Source organism: Pantherophis guttatus, chromosome 1 (genome assembly GCF_059756535.1).
Source record: "Pantherophis guttatus breed Tessera chromosome 1, ASM5975653v1, whole genome shotgun sequence".
Classification (NCBI taxonomy): Eukaryota; Metazoa; Chordata; class Lepidosauria; order Squamata; family Colubridae; genus Pantherophis; species Pantherophis guttatus.
Genome location: NC_142063.1, coordinates 93,254,132 through 93,276,561, shown reverse-complemented (window position 1 = coordinate 93,276,561; position 22,430 = coordinate 93,254,132). Strand labels below are relative to the sequence as shown.

Below are 22,430 nucleotides of genomic sequence, written 5' to 3'. Positions count from 1 at the left end.
TTCAAATGCTGCAGTTCAGCACTTCTTTAACCATGTAGAATAATTGATAGGTTTTGTGTTTCTCTACTAATTTGGTGAAAGGAGGGTATCTCAATATGCACAAAGGTGCAATCTAAGTTTATAATCATATATAACATAATGTACAGTAATCATAAATTACTCAGATAAACGTGCGGCAATATTTAATTCACTTTTGTCTCGATAGTGGAGAAGGAGATAAATATTAAGGAATTCAGGAAGATAAAGCTCAGTTCAGTTGAGGAACAGATGCTGCTGTATTCTTGATCTTAGACAAAAGGCCATTGTAATGGAATTTTGTAGACCCATCCTTTTATTGTTCTGACAAATAATCAAATACATTTTGTCTATTTAAATAGTTGAAGTTTCAAAGATCCATTAGTCAATGGGAGACTTATAACTTAATTATTATACACTAAGCTCCTAAGCTGTGCTTGTGTTGTAGCCCAAATAAACAATAAACACAATTCATATGCTATATATTAGCATATCATTATGCGGATTTTGATGATTCACATTCCTTGTTGTATGATGTTTCTCTCTTTTATTTATTCAATTGTTAGCCTCTTTTTAAAGGAATAATATAAAGAAAAAATGTAATTTGCACATATTTATCTATTACAGAATTAAATTGCCCTGAATGCAACGTTACGTTACCTTACTTCTCCCAATCCTTGCACCATCCTGCATATCTGTTGTACTGCTGGATATCTTTCAACCAATAGATGGACATAATTATATTATTATAATCATCATTATATGAACCATTGGAAAGGATGGTTGGGAAGTGAGAGAAACATATATGATCTGGGCACTTATATACATACACAGATAGAACCTCTGCCAGGATTCAATGCCAAAATTAAATCACTTGTTATTTCACAAAGATATCTGTGCATGCATAGAAGTTCTTGAAGTGATCACACTGAGCATATGAGAATGCTCAGTACCGTAACACTTTAAGTTGCAGTTCTTATTCACTGGTTTCCCAAAGTGCCCCTTGTCATAGGGACAAGTCTGTCTATCTGACTGTCTGTATCTTTCATCTATCTGCCTCTCTCCCCCAACTCTCTCTCATCTATCTCTCATCTGTCTGTCTGTCTGTCTGTCTGTCTGTCTGTCTGTCTCTCTCTCTCTCTCTCTCTCTCTCTCTCTCTCTCTCTCTCTCTCTCTCTATCTATCTATCTATCATTTAATCAGTTATTCAGCAATTGATCTGTAAATATTGCTTAACGCATTGTAAGCCGCCCTGAGTCTCCAGAGAAGGGCGGCATATCAATCAAATTAAAATAATAATAATAATATGCACCCAAACTCATTTTCTCCCTTCTTCAAGGCCTAATTTCTCCTGGAGTGTCAGTTCCTGTTCAAGTTCCTGGCAGTGAACCTGATATGTCTCAGTACTGGCCAAGGTTACAGTAAATCGTGGGCTGATTTTGCAAATGGCTATATGGACATCAGTTGGAGGTTAATCTGTATTTCTAAAAGAAGAATGGCTTTCCACATACTTCTGTACTACAACTGCATCCTATGATGTAACACACGAGGAAAGACTTTAACATGGACCTTTGTATACTGAAGGAATTATATCAGTTGGAACAAATCTTCATTTTGGTATCCAAACTTTTATTCATTTTGGTGTATTATTTGTAAATGGGCATTTATATGTTATAATGAAAGAACAATGTAGACTGAATGGATGTTTGCTTTTGTGTTGGTCATGAATTTTTTTTTTTAAAGGAAGCCATGATCAACAACCTTTGCCATGAATTAAGAGTTTTATCAAACTGTATCGAATACTTCTACCAATTTGTTCATAGATTCCAGACTATGCTCCAAGTCTATATTATTTCACTGCATATAATTCAACCGGGAACAATTCAGAGTATATTTCTGTAAGGAAAATATCTGTTGCAATTTCCAAAGGTTATAAACAGATGATGCTTATTTGCAAACATAGGGTTAACTTCAAAGAAGAAAAGTTTGATAGGAAAAGGGTAGATTGTGTCTCCGATATAATCCAATTTGTTTTATGTCAAAATGTAAGTATTTGTCTTCCCTAGAAATCTCCCAGAATGATTTCTATAATAAAGTTAATTTCATTTATATTCAACAAGAATATTCTATAGATGTTTTACACACATTTTCATGCATCAAACATTTCTTTTTTGGTCAGCAAAAGTTAATTGTTCTTAGCTATAGTTGTACTACTGTTCACAGTCCAATCATTTTGTGCATCTAGAATTCATTCCTAATCAATTAAAAGTGCTTGCAAGAGTTTTAAACTTAAGTGTTTTGAAGTTGTTCACAACGACATATCAAAATTAACCATTGTTGATTGTAAAAACCATGCCAAAGCCTTTGTATTTCCTTTATTATACTATTTTATTTTTAACCTAATAGTGTGGTGTGGCAAATTTTGTTCCTTGTTAGGGTTTAACTACTTTTTTTTACACACACAAGTCTTTTTCCAGTTGAAAATGAACATTCAAAAGTAATTTTTATAGATTTTATAACTTATTTTGGAATCTCAGTTGGAAAGTTAAGAGTTTGGTAGAACATCAGACTTACGTATGAAAGCTTTTTTTAATAATGATGATGATGATGATAATAATAATAATAATAATAATAATAATAATAATAATAATTCAGCTGCAATGAAATATTATATAAAGAAATATTTAATAAGGAGAAAACAGCTTACTTTTAAATAAGAGTTACATTTTAAATTATGTTGGATGAATTTGGATTTAGAGAAAAGACGAACATTTTCTACTTATTTCAGTTAAGCTGCAACACTGAAAATACTTATTTTCAAATAAATCTAGTTTAAAGCTAATGGAATTAAACTGGAATATCTGATTGGAAGATAACTTTTTAGGGTTTTGTTTTTTAAATTATTGAATGGGTATGTTTATTACAAAAGTAAAATTCTCTAAGGAAATGAATTCCTACATGTATTCACAAAGCACACCTTCTTAACATAATTTTCTCATGAATTTATAATCTGGATAATGTTTTAGTGCCCATTGCACATGTATGCGTAAGGGTGAAAAGGTGCATTATCAAGAAACAATCAGAGAAAAGAAATAAGGACACAACAACAATGTCGATTGTGACTGGTCAGTGAAAATGAAAAGCTTTTAGTCTTTGGCAGTTTGAATATAAACATTCCTACATCTATGAAGGAAGTTCATTGTGATCCAGCTGTTAATTTACAACATTGCATGAAAGAAGAGATCTGATGATGTGTAAAAAATTATTCCCGGGAAGCCTGCAACTTAAGGGAAACATCTCAAGCAATTCTTTTAAAAGATAGGGGAGATTCATTCTCTCTTTCTCCTCCATAATGCAATGTCTGAATCAAAGTGATTTTTCTATAATTTAGAAAAAAAATGTAGTTACCCTAAAACAGATTTTAGTTTATGAAAGCATCCAAAGGGACAAACTGCTTCCAGGGTAAATGTAAGAGGATGTAGCACAGCTTTAATTACAGCACACAGTCTCCACATGCACTGAAATGATGGTGAATTTTAATGTATATATTTTTTAGAAAACTTTGTGAAAAACACAGTTTAGGATCTGAGTTAAGAAAAGGTGTATACTCTGATTAAAACTCAAAAGGCTTTTTTTCTGACAAGTTATTTTAATGCTATTTATACCAAGAGGATATTTCATGTACAGAATAATATTGATGACTATGATTGATTAGACAGCTAATACTGTGCAAAACATAGCAATTCAAACAAATGCCAACAAATTTGAAGAGAAGTCTTTCTTAAACTGTGTTTCCATGTATTTATATATACCTGGGAATTCCCTTCTGGAACTTGGTTGGATTTAATTCTGTGAGAATGAGTATAGATGTATTGCTAGTCTTCAAGAAAGTAATACTAACTCTTTTAATGTCCAAAAGCCATCCCAAAGGAAATGTTCTTGGGTCTATGAATGAGAATGGGCATATTCTATCATTAACATCATTTTATGGTACATAGAAACAAACAGGGCCTCTTGAATATTTTGTCTAATCAAGAAGGGTTTTTTTTCCCCTGAATTATCAAAAGAAGAAGAAGAAGAAGAAGAAGAAGAAGAAGAAGAAGAAGAAGAAGAAGAAGAAGAAGAAGAAGAAGAAGAAGAAGAAGAAGAAGAAGAAGAAGAAGAAGAAGAAGAAGAAGAAGAAGAAGAAGAAATTGTCTTCTTTTTGGTGTTAGCAACATGGAGCCAAATCCTGTCCTAGGGCATATCACAAGATCACACAGTTTTATTCCAGATTAATTAATTTTACTGCCCTCCTCTGCTTCTGTCTTTTGCATCACCTAAAACAGAATTATAATAATCAGTATGCTATATCTGAACAGGCAATGAATATGTAAAAAACAGTTTTTAACCATCTTGATTATAGGTTATTACGATGTGTTAAAGGGTAAAATGTGTTAAGCGATCTTAAAGATGTACCTTCAGAGTTATTTTACAGATAATTTTAGACAGCTCCTGTGGAACAGCATCTTGACTGTCCTTAGCAGTCTACTCAATATTGTTTTTCATTGAAAGGGTCATGAAAAATATTTAAAGAGCTTGTACTTCTCCTTGTCTTTTTCTGTCTTTCAGTTTCTTTATGTTTGATTAGACAGCTGCTACACCTGAATCACTTATTGTTCCAGGGTGAATCAAATGCCACAACAGTTTAATTGATCTTTGAGTAGTTCTTGGTTCTTTTGCCAGAGGCCTCATTCCAAAAGCAGTCAAAAACTGTCATGTGAAAGACTGGCTATGGGATTGATGAAGAGCAAAGGAGACTTTATCTTGTATGGACATCAACTGGCTGGGGAATTATGGGCACTGAAGTCCACACATCATAAAGTCACCAAGGTTGAGAAACACTGCATTAGAGAATCAGAGTTATGTACAGCTTCGTGCTGGAAGAATCTTGTCTAGACAAGACAAAACAAGGATCTCTAACTGAGAGGGAATGGTAGAGAGAAAGAATGTAGCATAATAAATAGCGTGAATTTCCATTCCAATTACTTTACTGTTTACTTTTTCAAGGCCATGCTAGATTATAAAATAAAATAAGCACATCATGTGTACTGAGCAAGTTCCAGTAGTTTAAAATCCAGGTGGGATGCATTGCTGGATCTGATGGATTTACTTACCAAGTTTCATATGCTAATAAATGGTTGCTAAAAGAGAGTTGTATTATGAGTATGACAGGCAGATACTCTTTAGAAGACCATTTTTAAATAGATATTTGCAAATTAACATTACAAAGCATTTCCCCCCCTCCCATTAAACCTTTTCTGTTGTAGTTCTGAAAAATAGCAATGTGCATTTCCAGTTTATGTGTTCTTAACCTAATGATGATTCTGATAAAAATAAATAATTCCAGATACATTATGCTTTAGGTACACTACCAGGAGGTTTTTTGTTCATCCTAAAAAATCTTTATTACGAATGATAAAATCTTGATAATCCCAGCAAGCCTTACTAGAATATTTATTAATTTTTATATGCATAGAGTTGTAAGATCTTCACGATTTCTCTCACTTATTCATCTAATTCTTTAGAATGAATTGTAAAAGAATTTATCCTTATTTGTTTGATCTTTCTCAAAATCAAATCATAGTTGCAGTTCTGCTTTGCATAGCCTAGTTCCAAGTCAATGATACTTGACCTACTCATATTCTTGACCAGGCAATTTCGTGTACATTTTTGCATAAACTTTTTTTTTTTTTGCAATGTAATTAAAGGGCAATTCATCTGATGACCTTATTATTTCAATACATTCATGAGGCTGGATTCAGAAACTGTCTCTGAATGGAAGGACTCTTTCTTGCACAATGGAACAGATATAGTGATCATTTGCCCTGGACCTCCCATGTCACAGTCTGTTATGACCTTCAGATAGGAGAGCTCTGCAAAGCAATGGGGAAAGTGCCTCTAAGTGTGGCAATGAAAAAGGGACCTCAAAAACAGTGTCTCTGCCCCCCGGACCTCCCCGCATTTCTTGCAGATGAGTCTGTTCATGAAATGTTACACTAGGAGACAACGAGTTGAAACCATCTCATTTAAATCAGTAGGAATTGGGAAAGAATGCATCTTTAAAAAACAAAATTGCTAAAGGAGAAAATGTCAAAATAGGCAAAGGGGCATCCACAATGTCCCACCTTTTAGTAAATGCACAACATTGCTTGCAAATATAAAAGGGCTTTTTTAGTATGATTCCAAGATGGATACCTAAACTATTTTGACCCTCCCCATGGGCCCCACTGATATAATGTTACTAAAAACATATTTTCATACCATAAACATGGTGATTCTTTAATGTTATTTGAATGCACTAAAATGTTTGAAAATATCACTTGAAAATGTCACTTAAAATCAAGGAGGTTTCAATTATCCTGAAATGTTGAATTTCTCCCAAATAATCTGAAAACGAGAGTATATCCAACTCATAAACCATTTGAACATATAAACGTGGGATAGGATTTGTATACTTATTTTACCAGTATGATTACAAATTCTTTGCAAATAATAACATTATTTTAGGACATCCTGTACTGATTTCAGGTGCAAGGTGAACACATGCTCTTAACTTTAAATTTAAAGTTGTAGAACTACATTTTATTTTAATACACTATTAAAATGTTTAATACACAATTATAAATGTTATCTAATGAAGAAGATCAAGCCCAAATACAGCTTTCTTGTATATGTTTTGCAGTATTCATCAGCATAGTAAGAAGCAAATAAATATACAGACAGTAGTAGCTGGTTTTCAGATTCTAGCAGGACTGTTGTCCAGCAATGACTTTTGACACTTTCAGGGAATTAAATTAGCCACCAATAACATGGTGTGATTGGAAAAGGACAGATCAATTAAAATAGAACAACATACATCATGTATGTCCATCATGACTACCAAGATGCCTGAGATTGATTTGCCCTTTTCCAATCACACTGTGTGATCTAATTTTCTCAGCGCAACACCTGCAGGGGTTTGTGTTAATTTGGGGATAAGCTCTTTTTACAGGGTGATGTTATGACAGACGCTTAACACTGTCTTCCTTTTGTTCTTGTTTGCTTTTGTGCAGCAGGCTAACAAGAGTGGTTCAGCTTTCACCTAAGAATGCCACACATTCTGTTCCATTTATTTGTTTTGATTGGAAAGGCAGAAGCATCTCTTCCTGTTATTTTCTTAAAGGAAAATGTTGCTTTTCTGCAAGCATTGTGGGGACTGAAACAGATACTCCTCAACAGAACCTGCAATCAGAATCTCTCTGAAAAAGTAGGCCTTTGGACAGGGGTGCATTTTCTAGAAGGGTATATATGATATTTTAAACAAAAGCATGTAGTCAGAAGGAATGCCTTAGATTTTGCTTCATTACTATGCTAGATAAGGACAAAATTGAGTGCCAAAGAAGCCCTCTTGGACGAAGAGATGTAGGGACTGTTTCTAGAGCTTTCTGATGGACAAAATGTGGCAGAACACTTCACATTCTAGAACACAGGAGCAAAATTAGAAATGATCTTGATAGGTTAGCAAGGATCCACACCCACCCTCTCCCTATCCTCCATAACACCCATTTGCCTGCTCTTTGTAGTGCCCTGCCAACATGCCTATAGGCATTGTCCAACAGCTTGCTTGTCTGGAAATCCCACATCATCCTACATCATAGTCACATAGTCATCCTTATTCATCAAGCATTGTAATCCTGGAGCTACAACAGCAACCTGGAGTTCTGGCTTTACTGCCATTAGGCAATGTCGTCATATGATTTTGCACTTTAGGACTGCATTGTTTAGTTTTGGTCCCGATTGCCATCGTAATCTGAGGACTACCTGTAATAGTTCTTCTTTAGCCTCCATTGGTCAGATCCCACAAATTAAAGATTCGTAAATTTGGGGACAAGTTCAAAGAGTTCAGTGAGAATGATTAATGAACTACAATGATGGGAGTTTAAGAAATTAGCATATTAACCTAAATAAAAGCCAATAAAGGGGAGATAGTACAGTTTTCTTCGAGAACTGGAAGTGGTGCCACAAGACCATGGTCTGTTATTTTGTCACCCTAGAAGATAGGGAAGGTAGGACAGATTCTGTTTCAATATCGGAGGAAGAGGAACCCTAATTATAAGCTTTTTAATAGTGAAATCACTTACCAAAGGAAGTTGTTGACCATTCACTTGTTGGATGTTTTAACACAGAAGCTGGACAGCCATTGTCAATGATGTATTAATTTAGATTTTTGAACTGAGCAGGAAGTAGGACCAGTAGCTTACATGTCTTTGCCCATTCTATGATTCCCTGGAAACATCTACTTTGACATCTTTTGTTTATTTCATTTTGGAAGAATGTCTTCTTGTAGCTCATTCTGGATTGTAAATGAACAGGTTGCAAAAAAGAAAGTTTTAAAATAATTGGGCAAGATATTGATGGATTTACACCTTTAAAAAAAAATTAGCATTGTTTTCCTGGGATTTTTTTTTGAACCTAAGGTATAAATATTATAATTTATTACTATGTTTCTGCTTTCCTGAAATGGTAAGAGATTGTAATATTTGAATGTGAATTAAATCAGGACTTTCCCTTAATTTTCTTTGGGTAACAGAAATTCACTGTAAGACTGGGGTAGGCACAAGCAATCACCTTTTCTGTTCTGCTAAATGCCACAGTATTTTGAGTCCAGTAAGGTGGTAAATAAACTGGATTACAGGGCAGCTGTTGCTAAATCTCAGATCCATGGGTAGCCACACCTTTCTGGATTTGAGCAAGGACAAACCTAGACAAGGACAGGGGTGAAAACTGTCTTATACATTTGTCTGATTGCACATTGAGTACTCAGTGATTTTTGTGGAATTTTGTAGGCTTATACTTATTTTATTTAATTTTATTATGCTTATTTATTTTAAATATTTATTTAACAATAAATAAGTATTTATTTATTTTAAAATAAATATAATAATTTTTTAATGGAATGTTGCTGTGAGCTGCCATTTATTTATTTACATTTGTTATGGACAAAATCCAAAAAACAGTAAAAAAAAGCCAGAACATACCAGGCAGGCAGAAACAATTGAAGATAGGTAGTTTGGCAGATAACCAGGCCTATGCCATAAACAACTTTATAGGTGATGGCTAGCACCTTGAATTGTACCTGGAAGACAGCTGGTAAACAATGCATCTAGCATAGCAACTGCACATTGGCATAATGAAAACTGTGCTACTGCCTGCCCTGCTGCATTTTGTACCTTCCTGATAATCTTCAAGGGTAGCCCCATTTGGAACACATTGTAACAGTCCGAGCATGTGGTGATCAGGGCATGAGTAATCATTTGAAGGGCCTCCTGGCCAAGGCAAGAGCGCAACTAGTGCATGAGATGAGCTGGTGCAAAAAGCCCTCCTGGCTACAGCTGCCATCTGCTCTTTGAGCAGTAGCTGAAAATCCAGGAGGGTTCTCAATTTGTATAGCATGGGGAAATGCTATCCCATAATAAAAATGTCCCCCAACCAAAGCTGGCTCAAACACTTGCAACAATTTAATTTTGTCAGGATTGAGCTGAAGTCTGTTCTGCTTCATCTAGACCTGAACAGCCACCACACAGCATGTGGTTGAGCTTCAATACAGTGTGCTGATAATACTGTACCCCAAACCAATGGATATTCTCAACAATTTTCATGTAGATGTTAAACAGAAAAAGGGAGAATATCGAACCTTAAGCTCTCCTAAAATGAGGAACCTCCCTCCAGTGGTGGGTTTTAAATTTTTTTACTACTGGTTCTGTGGGTGTGGCTTGGTGGGCGTGGCATGGCTTGGTGGGCGTGGCTTGGTGGGCGTGGCAGGGGAAGGTTACTGCAAAATCTCCATTTCCTCCCAATCAGCTGGGACTTGGGACGCAGAGAATAGATGGGGGCGGGGCTAGTCAGAGGTGGTATTTACATGTTCTCCGAATTACTCAAAATTTCTGCTCCCGGTTCTCCAGAACTAGTCAGAACCTGCTGAAACCCACTTCTGCCTCCCTCTTAATTAACATTAACTGAGTGGAACCAACAACTGATTAAAGAAGCAAACTGCAATAGCACAGTGCCTCCCACTCCCAACTTCCACAGCTTGTCCACAAGGATGGATGTATCACCCGGTCCTGATTCTGATAAAGATGGAGCATGATCAGTGTTGTTTCTGTAGTAGAACTGTACTATACTGTACTAGAATCATACTGGATTTCATACCAGTATGAAATTCAATTGAAACAACCAAGTAATCATTTTCTTCAAGATTCTCTATAGCTAGTAGTTTAGTTAGTTTAGTTTTAGTTTTATTAAATTTTTATACCGCCCTACTCCCGAAGGACTCAGGGCGGTGAACAGGCACAAGATAAAATACAGAAATACAAAAGTTAAAACAATTTAAAACCAAATTAAATAATATTGGCCCACGACAATTAAAATCCTAATAAATTTAAAACCAATTAAAATTTCAATTTAAAATTTTAAAAAGGGGAGAAAAATTAGGCCAGGCCGGCTTGCTGGAATAAGAGGGTCTTAAGAGCACGGCGGAAGGTGCGCAGATCTGGGATCCTCCGTAACTCCGGGGGGAGCTCGTTCCAGATAGTGGGTGCCCCCACAGAGAAGGCCCTCCCCCTGGGGGCCACCAGTCGACACTGCTTGGCTGACGGCACCCGGAGAGCACTCTATGAGAGTGTACTGGCCGGTGGGAGGCTATTTGTGGTAGTAGGCGGTCCCGTAAATAATCAGGTACTAAGCCATGGAGCGCTTTAAAGGTGGTAACCAAAACCTTGAAGCGTACACGGAAGACCACCGGGAGCCAGTGCAGCTCGTGCAGGAGAGGTGTTACATAGGAGCGCCATGTTGCTCCCATAACCACCTGCGCGGCCGCACTCTGCGCCAGTTGGAGACTCCGCGTGCTCCTCAAGGGGAGCCCCATGTAGAGAGCATTACAATAGTCCAGGCAGGAGGTGACGAGGGCATGAGTGACTGTGTGTAGGGAGTCCCGATCCAGAAAGGGATGCAACTGGCGGATCAGGCGAACCTGATGAAAAATCATCCATCAGTATCCATCAGCTTTGTTCATACTCCCCCCCCACCCCGCAAAAAGAGGAATATTGGAGTCTGGACAATGATGATCTCCTGCAATTTATTTATTTATTCATTTATTTAGCTCATGGCATCTTGAAAGGTCATATAATCACTGATATATAAATTCAGTTTGAATAAAGTATCAACAAGTGTGTGTGTGTGTGTGTGTGTGTGTGTGTGTGTGTGTGTAATCTCCTCCTATAATGGAATGCGTGGATGAGGAAGATGAGGGAAAGAAATGCTGCCTAGGAAAAATCAGACAAGAAAAGAGGAATCCCCAAAGACTTAATAACATTCAGAGGAAGAACCGGCTCCAATTGATCAGATGGTTAAAAGTGGCATCAGGAAGTTTGAACCTTCAGATTTGAAAGATCTTGTTAATGTTGCCTTATGATAAAGTAGAATGAGCTCATCTACTTCTGTTTCCTGTTTAGTTTATCCCAGGAGGGCTGACACCTCCTGACGATATACCACTGCCTCCTTCAAGGCCCAGCAGATTATCATGGGATTATCATAGGATAATCATGAATAACAAAGGCAGCTGCATTTCTTTTTGAAAGAAAACAAATAAATACCCATATACATTTTACACTATTTTCTGGATTAATAAAACTGAAATTATATAACATTTATTTATTTAGTTTCTGATTAGCACTAGCTAGCATAGCCAATAGGAAGGGAGCATCAAATTTGTGTCAAAGTATCAGAAAACTATTGGATTGCATCAGTGGTGGAATTCAATTTTTTTTACTACCGGTTCTGTGGGTGTGGCTTGGTGGACGTGGTGTGGCTTGGTGGGCGTGGCAGGGGAAGTATACTGCAAAATCTCCATTCCCACCCCACTCTGGGGCCAGCCAGAAGTAGTATTTGCCAGTTCTCCAAACTACTCAAAATTTCCACTATCGGTTCTCTAGAACCTGTCAGAACCTGCTGAATTTCACCCCTGGGTTGCATGTTCCTATCTAAATATATAATTGATTTTTTTTAAAAAATGTATCATGCATTGTTTCCTGCCCTTCAAAATAATATTATTCAAAGCCCCTGGCCCTGATGCTATACCCCCTGATTTGCTAAAATCTAATCCTGAGTGGTGGATTCCTCTTTTAGCAACACTCTTCACCCATATTAATACCTCTGGCCGGATCCCTTCCTACTGGAGTCTAGCAATCACTGCTCCTGTTTTTAAACGAGGAAATAGGAACAACCCAGCCGATTATCATCCTATAAGTCTGCTCTCCATCATTGGAAAATTGTATGCTAAATATCTCCAACTCAGACTCCTCACCTGGGCTGAGGAATCCAACATCATTGGTGTTGAACAGATTGGGTTTAAAGCGGGCTGTGCCACATTGGACCACTGTTTTGTCCTAGCGCACCTGGTTGATAAATACGCCACCATTCCAGGTGGTAAACTTTTTACTGCTTTTATTGATCTAAAGGCACCTCTTCCCATTGTCTGGCAAAATACAATCTTAAATTTTGTTCCATTCAGTCGTTATAGTTTGCATATCAACTGTTGTTTCATTATCAACAGAATTTTATAAATAGTAATTGTAGGGTTTTTTATGCCAGACTTTAATAATCACTTGTAGATACTTGTAGTATCGAAATGCCACAGATCTACATTGGAATATTATTTTGTAATATTTTAAGATAGCTTTTGCTTCAAGCCCAAATATACCTTTGCAGTTGTAAATCTTCAATTGAAGTATACCAAAGCAAACTTCATCCTTTCACTTTAAGCATGTCAAAAGAAAAATGCAAGTGTTAGTGCATATTTTCCCAAAACCTAAAAATCTAGAGAGACAAATCACTGGTTAAAGAAAGATTCCAGAATAGTCAGTTTGTAATCTACATTCAGTTAGGCAACGCAAACAGTGTATGGAAAGGAAGGGAGGCAGTGTGGTGGAAAAATTAGAAAGAATGGAGAACAAGATTGAAGGAAAATTAACCTTTTATTCAACAATCATTGAGTTCCAGCTTTGCAAGGCGAGGAATAAAGAACAACAGACAAGACATTTTATAAGAATTTTGAATAGCAGAACAGAATGTTCTAGATACTGATTCACTGTCAGCCTCTTGGGATCATATCAGTGGTGGGTTCCTCCCGGTTCGGTCCGGTTCGGCCGAGCCAGTAGCGGTGACGATATGACGTCACCGAACCGGTTCTCCCCCCCCACATTATTCTTACCTTTTATTTGTCCCACCCCCAATCTATTGCTGCCTCCTGAGTTCCAGCTGATGACTAGAGGGAAAAAAACTGTTTAAACTCTTGCTGCGGGGCTTCAAAGGGCCGTCCTACAGCTGATCAGTGTTAAAAGCAAACAAATGAGTCGGGTCATAAGTGCGAGGACTGGTCGTAAGTGCGAGGACCTTCCAGAAATGACTCTGACCAGCTAGCCACATGACCTCCAAGCCACACCCACAAAGTAAGCCACGCCCACAGAACCGGTAGCAAAAAAATTTAGAACCCACCCCTGGATCATATGCAGGAAAATTATGTTTTTTTAGAGTAACATTGCTGGGTTTAGATACACATAACCCAAATACTTACTTGCAACTTCCTTATTTGCTCTGCTTTGGTCAGTTGAATGGGGTGGGGTTTCTGAGGCTTCTAGTCAATTTCATTCTGTCTTTTTTCATGGTGACTACTATTTTCTTCCCAGTAAAGAAAGGATGGGGCAGGCTTTTTTAGAGGCAGAAAAGGAGCCTTTGGGTCGGATAGATTTATGTAAGTGGGGAATTGAACTGATCCTTGCTTGTCTGCAAGTTCAAAGGGAAGTATCCTGAAAATAAATTTTAATTTCATTTCAAACATAGCAGGTAGAACATGCCATTTGCCTCAAAGATTTGATCAAGCAGATTTTTTTAAAATAGCTGAGTGCTGTTTGATGAGTCATTAACCATGCTCCAAGGGGTAATGTTTGCCAGATATAGAGATCCAAAGAAATTTATATTATATTTTTATTGATATTTAGAGTAATAATCTGTGAACTATCGTAAAAGAGAAAGACCCTGAGATAGTTAATATGTTGATTACAAATACAAAACTAATATATAAAATGACAAAAAATGTTGAGGCTTTGGAAAAAGTGCAAAGAAGAGCAACTAAGATGATTAAAGGCATGGAGACTCAAACATATGAAGAATGGTTGCAGGATTTGAGTTTGGCTAGTCTAGAGAAAAGGACTAGGGGGGACATGATAGTAGTATCCCAGTATTTGAGGGGCTGCCACGAAGAATAGGGGGTCAACTTATTTTCCAAAGCACCAGAAGGCAAGACAAGAAAAAATGGATGGAAATTAATGGAAATTCAAGGAGAGAAGCAACCTGGAATTAAGGATAAACTTTCTAACAGTGAGAACAACCAACAAGTGAAACAACTTGCCTTCAGAAGTTGTGGGTGCTTCATCACTGGAGGTTTTTAAGAAGAGACTGGACAGTCACTTGTCTGAAATAATATAGGGTCTCCTGCTTGAGCAGGGAGTCGGACTAGAAGACCTCCAAGGTTCTTTCCAGGCCTATTCTGATTGATTGATTGAAAAGCTTGAAGATAATTTTACTCATTGGCAATTCTGACTTGGGCTACTTCAATCAACTGTTTATTGGAGCAATTTAGAATCTTCCTATTTTTTAAAAAAAATATCAAAACTGGAAAGGAGACATGAAATATGGACATAAAAAATATCATCAGCATATTAACCCTAGCTCACATTCTAAAAAGTTATGCTATATACATTAAATATTGTAATCTTGTTAATACAACATGATAATGATTTCAAGCACCTATTTAAAATAACAGAGGGAAATGGGCATCCTTGTCTAGTGCCTTTATCAATGAAAAAAATGGATTAAAAATGACTGAGTATCACTTTGGATGAAGAAGGTACATTTGAATACAGATCCAATTATAAATTCTTCAGAAAATCCTGAATAAACTAGAATACTGAATATATGTTGCCAAAATTTTTTTGCCAAAGGCTTTTCCAGCATTCAGTGTTACAATCACAGCTTGGTATTATCCATTATTCAAATAAATCTGATTTATTGTAAAGAAAATATTGTCTGATCCATATCAATCCTTAAAAACTCAACCTGGTTACTAATTTTTTTAAATTTTTTTTTAAACCTTTATCGTTAAAACAAAAGTTGGACATGGTGGAACTGTCTTGGCGATATCTCCACCATACAAAATATAAATACCATGTTTCCCCAAAAATAAGACTGTCTTATATTTTTTTGAACCCTGAAATAAGTGCTTGGACTTAGTTTTGGGGAGGTCTTATTATTTTGGGGTGCGTGGAGCAAGATGGGGCTCCTCTTGCCATCTTACCTGATTTCCAGTGTTTAAATTTTTTCGGGGAGGACTTGTTTTCAGAAGGAGGCTTATTTTAGCGCATGTGCTCAAAAGCCCGATTGGGCTTATTATCAGATCTTATTTTCGGGGAAACAGGGTATATACAAAATATAGCATAAGTTTCTTATATCTTCAATATGCATTACTAGTAATTTTATACACACTTAACTTCTTTTACATATTTACAGATACATACTATATTACATATATTGCATCTTGTTTCGATCTATACCTCTTGTTATTATTTGTTCCAACTTTCATTCCTTAGGTCTAACCATTGATAACATTTATTCCAAATCTCATAGTATTCTGTTTCTTCTTTATTTTTCAGTTCTAACGTCAGTCTATCACATTCTGCACATTCAAGAACTTTCTTTATTATTTCCCATTCTTTTGGTGTGTTTTCACTCTTCCATTGTCGGGCGTAAACTATTCTTGCTGCTGTTATGATATGCAGTGTTAAATATGTTAACCCTTGTTAACCTGGTTATTCTTAATCACTAAACATAATGACTTTTGCTAGAATTCTTATTTGCTAGAATGGATGTTGTATCTTGATATCTACATTGGTCAGGAGGATAAGCCTAAATTGAACAAATATGACATTTGCCTGGCAAGGTTCACTAAACAATAACAAAATGTCATCTTCCAAAATATTATTATATAAAAAGTAATATGACTAATGCTTGGAAAGGTGGAAGGAAAGAAAAAAGAATAACAAGCAAGGTGGATGGCCTCAGTCACAGTGGCAATGAGCGCACAGTTGTTGAAGTTCCAGATTAGGGATAGATTATCATGTAGAAAGTCTATGTGGCCTCCAGGAGTCATGAACAACTTGATGGAACATAATCAATGTGAATTTAGAAACAGTTGTGTCAGAAAATACTTTGTATTATTCGTCAGGAAACCCATCATGTCCAGTTACTTTACATTACTCAGATTTATGACCACAGTTTTAATGTCATTAGTAGTCAAAGTGGTATTCTTGTAAAAAATTAATTGCGGGAGATTATTTTAAAAACAAAAAGTCTACTTTCATGAAATACAGACTGACTATGCAAATTTGAATACAATTTAAGACATTGGAATGTTACATTTTCAGAGAATTACATAAGTTATTGTTCATATCTTTAAAAGGTATAATAAAGTTTTCATTGTTTTTCTTCAAGTTACTTGGCATTTCCCCAATTTTGGTGTACATATATTAAAGCAAATTCAGACCTGTGTGATATTATTCAGGTTAAGCTTATATCTCTCTACATTGATAGGAGTGCTAACTATCTGTGCCTAAAGAATTTCCATTTTATTTTTTTATATTGGTTTCAAGATTTTTTTTCTCATATGATGCATATGCAACAATATGGACATGAGTATAGGCCTTATGTGCTTCCCATATAAAAATTAAAGAACTAACTGTACTTGCATTTAATTCAAAATACTGCAATGCGTCAGAATTATGATAAGAAAAATAAACTGGTAATGACAAGATATGATGGATAGATTTGACATTCTAGCAATCACTGACATTGATTCAATTATTCTAATTCAGAATAAAAGCTGTATGCACTATGTGTTTATAGTACAGTAGATTTTTAAAAAATGATTGACATTCATATTAAACAATTGTTGAAGCGCACCATTTTATTTACAACATTATAAAGTCAATCGTTTAACCAACACTTTAATTCCATTCCAATAAAAATACATTAACATTATTGTAGTCGGTGTTTTACTGGGTTTTTTTTTGGAGAGGCACATTGCTTTTATATCTATAAAATTGTAATCTGAAGTATGATCTGAACTATCCAAAGTGAACATGATGGAAATTATGGAGAAATTATTTAAAATAAGATTCCAATAGTCTTAAAACCATCTAAAATGAATATGCATGGTCCCTGCTTCCTGATATTCACCAGACAATCCATTTGGTACCTTAGTTTTATATAAATACACAGATTTTATTGCCAATAAATACATTTTTTCACATTTATATAGTTCATATTTCCATTTCATGGATGTAAAATATGAATATGTTTGTAATACATTTGTGTATAGGTGCCCATGTCTATATTTTATATTTGCATATAATTTATATAATTACCCATCTTATGTATCATAACCCTGGGCAGCTTACAAACAATATGCATATATGTACATCACATAAACACATCCATCACACTCACAAGAATGAAAGTTCGGTTTTATTTTCTATTGCACCCTATACATTCTCTGTTCTCCAAGCTCCATTTCACTCCCCTTGATTTTTAATATTAATGTAGCTGTCAGACTGAATTTTACTCTGTTGACATAATTTCATCAGGTTGGCATCAGTTCTTTATGTTTATTTTTACAATTTTGAATTTCTTTTAAAAAGTCTTGATGTTTTGTAAATTTCATTTGTGCATTTTAATATATTTATTATTTAATGTGAAAGTTTACCATAAAAGAGCTTCACTAAGTTATAGGTAATAACACTGGTATAGAACAACCTGCACGTAGTTATATAAAAGAATTTGTCATATTTTATTGAATAGTATTTTTCAGATACCCCTTTTGATATCAAAATAACTTACCTAAAATCATTCTTTATTTTATTTAATATACTATTGATTTACAAAAACAGTAGTTCCAGTAAGCATTTAAAATTCTTTTGCTTAGTTACTATCTTGAATTTTACCTATAACTGAAGTCCAGTTTTTGACAATAGAAATCAATTTTTCCAAAGGACAATTTATTTTTAAAATGTTCTCGTAATACAGAATGCATTTGTTTACTGTCAAAACATCCCACCTGTGAACATAAAAATAACAGAATGGAAAGATAGATACAAAGCTTGCAAGTTAGTTTTTTTTTTTTTTTGAAGGACTGCTGGGTCACAATGATGAAGAAAAATATTTACGAAAGTCATTAACAGTCATAATTAGAGTGTCATATAAATTGGAGTGAAGCTGCTAAGTTGAAATCACTAGAAGTCCAGGTGCTTCTTGCCCATGGCCATCGCACTACATTCTGTGCTCAGCAATTTGGCGGAGACTGCCAGATCCTGTTTGCTTGTGCGGCTCACTGTGTCTGACAAGTCTGGAGGCAAATGCAATCGCTGTGGCAGGAGATTTTCAGTAGGGGGAGGGGAGAGGAGAGAGGGGGAGAAACAGAGAGAGAGACAGAGGGAAGAGGACAGAGGGAACAAAAAGAAAGAATTATAATGAATTTTTATTAATATTACTCATTTCAAATTCTCCCTGCCAATGAGCAAAACATTTGAGTGGTTTCCCCACCTTAACTGTCTCTCAAATCATTAAGCATATGTCATATATTTCTCTAAAAAATTCTATTTTCCATTCAGCTTTATTTTTTCTCTCAAGTTCTTTCAAAGCCTGAGATCCAAATAGGTAAAAAAAAATAATAAAGGAAAGGATGCTTTTGAGTTGAGCAAAACTTCATATGAATCTAATTCCATAAGCCAAGATAAGTCCTTTACAATACAATTCAAAAGATGTACAGTATATTTAGACATTAATCCTACTGTGTGCCTGGGGATTATTCTCTAACATGGGAATTATACTCTAGTGATTTCAATGTATTCCTAGACCCTCATATGTAATTCCCAATGAAGTCAATATGGTCTAATTTTGAATACATATGTACAGGATCACAGGATTCATTTTGTTCCCAAAACAAAAAGCAAATTGTTTCAATTTCAGATTGCACTGATAATGAATGTTCAGTTTGTACTCAGAAGAATAAAACTGAATACAATTGGATTGAATGAAGATAAGTTTCTTTCAGTTACCAAACCTGTATTCTAACCTAGGTGCATTGTCTTTACATTTATTTTATTACTGGTAACATGATTTACTTCCCAAGAGAAGTAGGTAGTTAGCAATATGAAGAATACACTCACTTTTGTGATACTGTATACAAATTAGAATTCAAAGGAACAAAATTCTTGCTATTTCTTGGTGCCTGGGTTTGTGTTTATTAACAACAATTTGTCCATACCACATGATGAGTCAGAGACTTTCAAAAGCAACATTTAACTTGAAATAGAAGTAAGTAATTGAAGGAAAATAAAAACATAAATAATTTGCACCGGACAAAGGGTCTTTGGAACTTCATTATGTACGATACAATAGGAAGAATGCTAGGTTTATGGTGCCTCAACAATGACAGAAACATTAAGTCTATCTTCAGTTTTACAAGTCAGAATCAGTTAGGTTTTAATGTGTCTGTTTATAACAATAAACAATTTTAATAATAATTCTAGAAGACTAGTATAAGACGAGATCCTCAGAAAGGGAGGCTAGAAGTTGAGAAGCAATATATGAATTGGTGTAGGTGTATGGATTTAGTGAGAGTGTGGATATTGGTAAGAACAGAAAAATACTGGAATATATAATGAATGGTGTTGCTACATAATACCAGATTTAAATTAGACGTCATTTTCGCTTATTTGTTCTTTTTTTCTTTCTCTAATTTATTTATTTTTTACTCTTTTTCTTTTCTTTACATAATGTTGCTTATTCCAATGTGAATAGCATGATGGTACATACATGTATGCATTCAATATGTATTGTGACATATTTCATAAAGTTAAAGAAATTAGAACTAGAAATCATTTGCATACATAATTTACAGCAGCACATGCTAATTTAACCCTGGGATGAGCATTTCCCCTCATTATCACTTTTATCATTCTCAGCAACAGGTATTGCATATTCTGGACTGTTATTAAAAGATTTGTTGATGGAATTCCCATTTGTGTGGAGAGATCAAATGAAGTTTCCAAGTGAAGCAACCCAACTGGGGTGGTTGTAATTGACCAACAAGTATACTGTGAACAAAGAGATTGTAGTCTTGCACTGCATCCATAGTTAGATCAAGTAGTGTAGAGATAAAATCACTTCAGAAGAGGAACCAGAAACCTTCACTGCTCTGAAAACTACCAATAGTTCAAGACTGTTTATATACAACAGTCATTTGAGTTATGTCTTGGATAATGTATTTTCCGACTGACCACTAAGACCTTTGCTTCATAGTGATTATTGGCACAAGTGGTGAAAAGGGGCAATCCCACAGCAGGTTTGGAAGAAACAGTCTCTTGTAGAATGACTGAATAAAAAAAATGGGAGGTAGAAGTGAAGACAGTTTGAATTCAGATGAGATTGAAAGATAGACAGGAAGCAATGTTGCAAGACTCTCATGTGCATACTTGTGAAAGAGTCTACTGTGGTTTACAATCTGCAATACTTGGTTCACACATTGCAGTAAACATAGTGTAGTTTGCTTAGTTTTGACTTAGCTTGATGTGTGAACTCAGCCATAGTCTTTGTTCACCAAAAATAAAAAAAGAAAAAGGAAAAGGGGGGATGTTAAAAGGCCCTTGACTGTGACTTGGAATGAGTAACTAGGTGCATAATAATAGGAAGGCTCTGTCACAGCATGTGTTGATCACACTAGAGAGAAAAGCATTCACTTGGTTACATTTTTAAAGTTGTTTTATATTAGAAAGGGAAGGAAACAACCAGAGTACAGAGTTTGTTCTTAATATTTTGAGCATAAATCAGAATTGTTTAGAGGATAAAGGACAAATTTATCTTGTATTTGACAAATACAAAAAAGAAAATAAAACATCTAAATAACCTTTTCTGTTTGAATAAGTTGTTGCTGCTGATCTAAAACCTTCACAATGTTAAAAAAGAGTACTGCTTTAAAATAATTATCTGAAGTAATATAAATGTATATACTTTTGACTAATATTATTTTTATAACATATTTTGTTAGATTCTACAACCAAACATTATTTACTTGATCTCAACAAGTTGATTCAAATTAAGCAATATGCTTACACTGCACTACACTATATTACACTACAATACAATATGATCAATTTAAAAAGTAAATCTAAAGTGTAAAATTGTGTATGAAATGTTTGCATATGCCTGAATTTCCAGTTACACTTGAATTTCAAATGAGAATTATATGAACATATTATATGAGAAGCTTTTATGCTACCCAACTTATTTTTAAACTATTACACAACAGCAGAGGAATAAAATAAAGTTTAAAACAAAGAGAATTCCGCAAACAATATAATTTTACTGGACTTCACTAATAGTCAGGCCAACTATTTACTAACAAATGGAATAATGCAATATAATCCACATTAACTAACAGAACTGTGTTCTCTTATATCTATTTCAAATTCAATGAATTGAAGAAAAAGTTCTTAGTTGACAACTTTAAACTACAATAGAAAGATATTTATTTTAGACTATCAATCCTTGTGACAACTGTTTTTATTGCATAGTGAACATCTAAAACCATGCACATAAAATGCAGATAGAAAAACTAAACAATCACTAAGCTTATAAACTACAAATATGGTATTTGTTTATGCCAATATCAACTATATTTTATTTAATATATTAAAGTTATAATCATAAACACGCTTGGAAAAAGATTTATTGATATTAATGAGATTTAGGAACAAAGAATAAGGCTATGCATCTAAATATCTATTGCTGTCCATTACGTACTACTGGTGTAAGTGAGCTAAATCATTGCACCACTATAGTCTGACTAGCTTTGAAAAGTAGCCTTTGCCTCTTGACCTTAACTTCTTCTATTTGCTGGTAACATTCCATTATGTTCATATTTTCAGAATATGTGGTCTTTAGATTACAGCTGAAACAATGATAATGGCTATGAATCTGATTAGATGAGTAGGTAAGATACCAGAAACATTATACAAATAAATTCTGCTCAGGTATTTTTAAACGATACCAATATCCAAAGATATAAAGTTGGAATAACAACTATGACCAGGAGCTTCTGGGTTTTGGATTTGAAAAGCCTTTTTAAATTCAAAACCCATTAAGAAGAAGCATGTTTAAAGATTCAATAACAAATATTGTTAATGAGGACTGCCCTATTGTTTTGTGCTAATGAATGCTTGGATATG

General features: G+C 35.0%; 2 protein-coding genes across 12 annotated transcripts in view; one reads left to right on the top strand and one right to left on the bottom strand.

Annotated features, from left to right (window-relative positions):
- PAX6 (paired box 6) overlaps window positions 1–2,418 on the top strand; it is a 29,188-nt gene extending 26,770 nt beyond the window's left edge. For all 9 annotated transcript variants that reach the window (XM_034417187.3, XM_034417186.3, XM_034417183.3 and 6 more), the window contains one exon: window positions 1,355–2,418. In XM_034417187.3, the coding sequence (XP_034273078.1) occupies window positions 1,355–1,440 (86 nt within the window). In that variant the 3' untranslated portion in view covers window positions 1,441–2,418. The remainder of the gene's footprint in view (window positions 1–1,354) is intronic.
- A 14,674-nt stretch (window positions 2,419–17,092) lies between these two features.
- The window catches only part of ELP4 (elongator acetyltransferase complex subunit 4), a 121,642-nt gene continuing 116,304 nt past the window's right edge, over window positions 17,093–22,430 (bottom strand). For 2 of the 3 annotated variants that reach the window (XM_034417196.3, XM_087877959.1), the window contains exon 9: window positions 18,180–18,566. In XM_034417196.3, the coding sequence (XP_034273087.2) occupies window positions 18,435–18,566 (132 nt within the window). In that variant the 3' untranslated portion in view covers window positions 18,180–18,434. Of the gene's footprint in view, window positions 18,567–22,430 lie in introns of all 3 variants that reach the window. The other variant, XM_087877955.1, reaches the window with a different exon arrangement.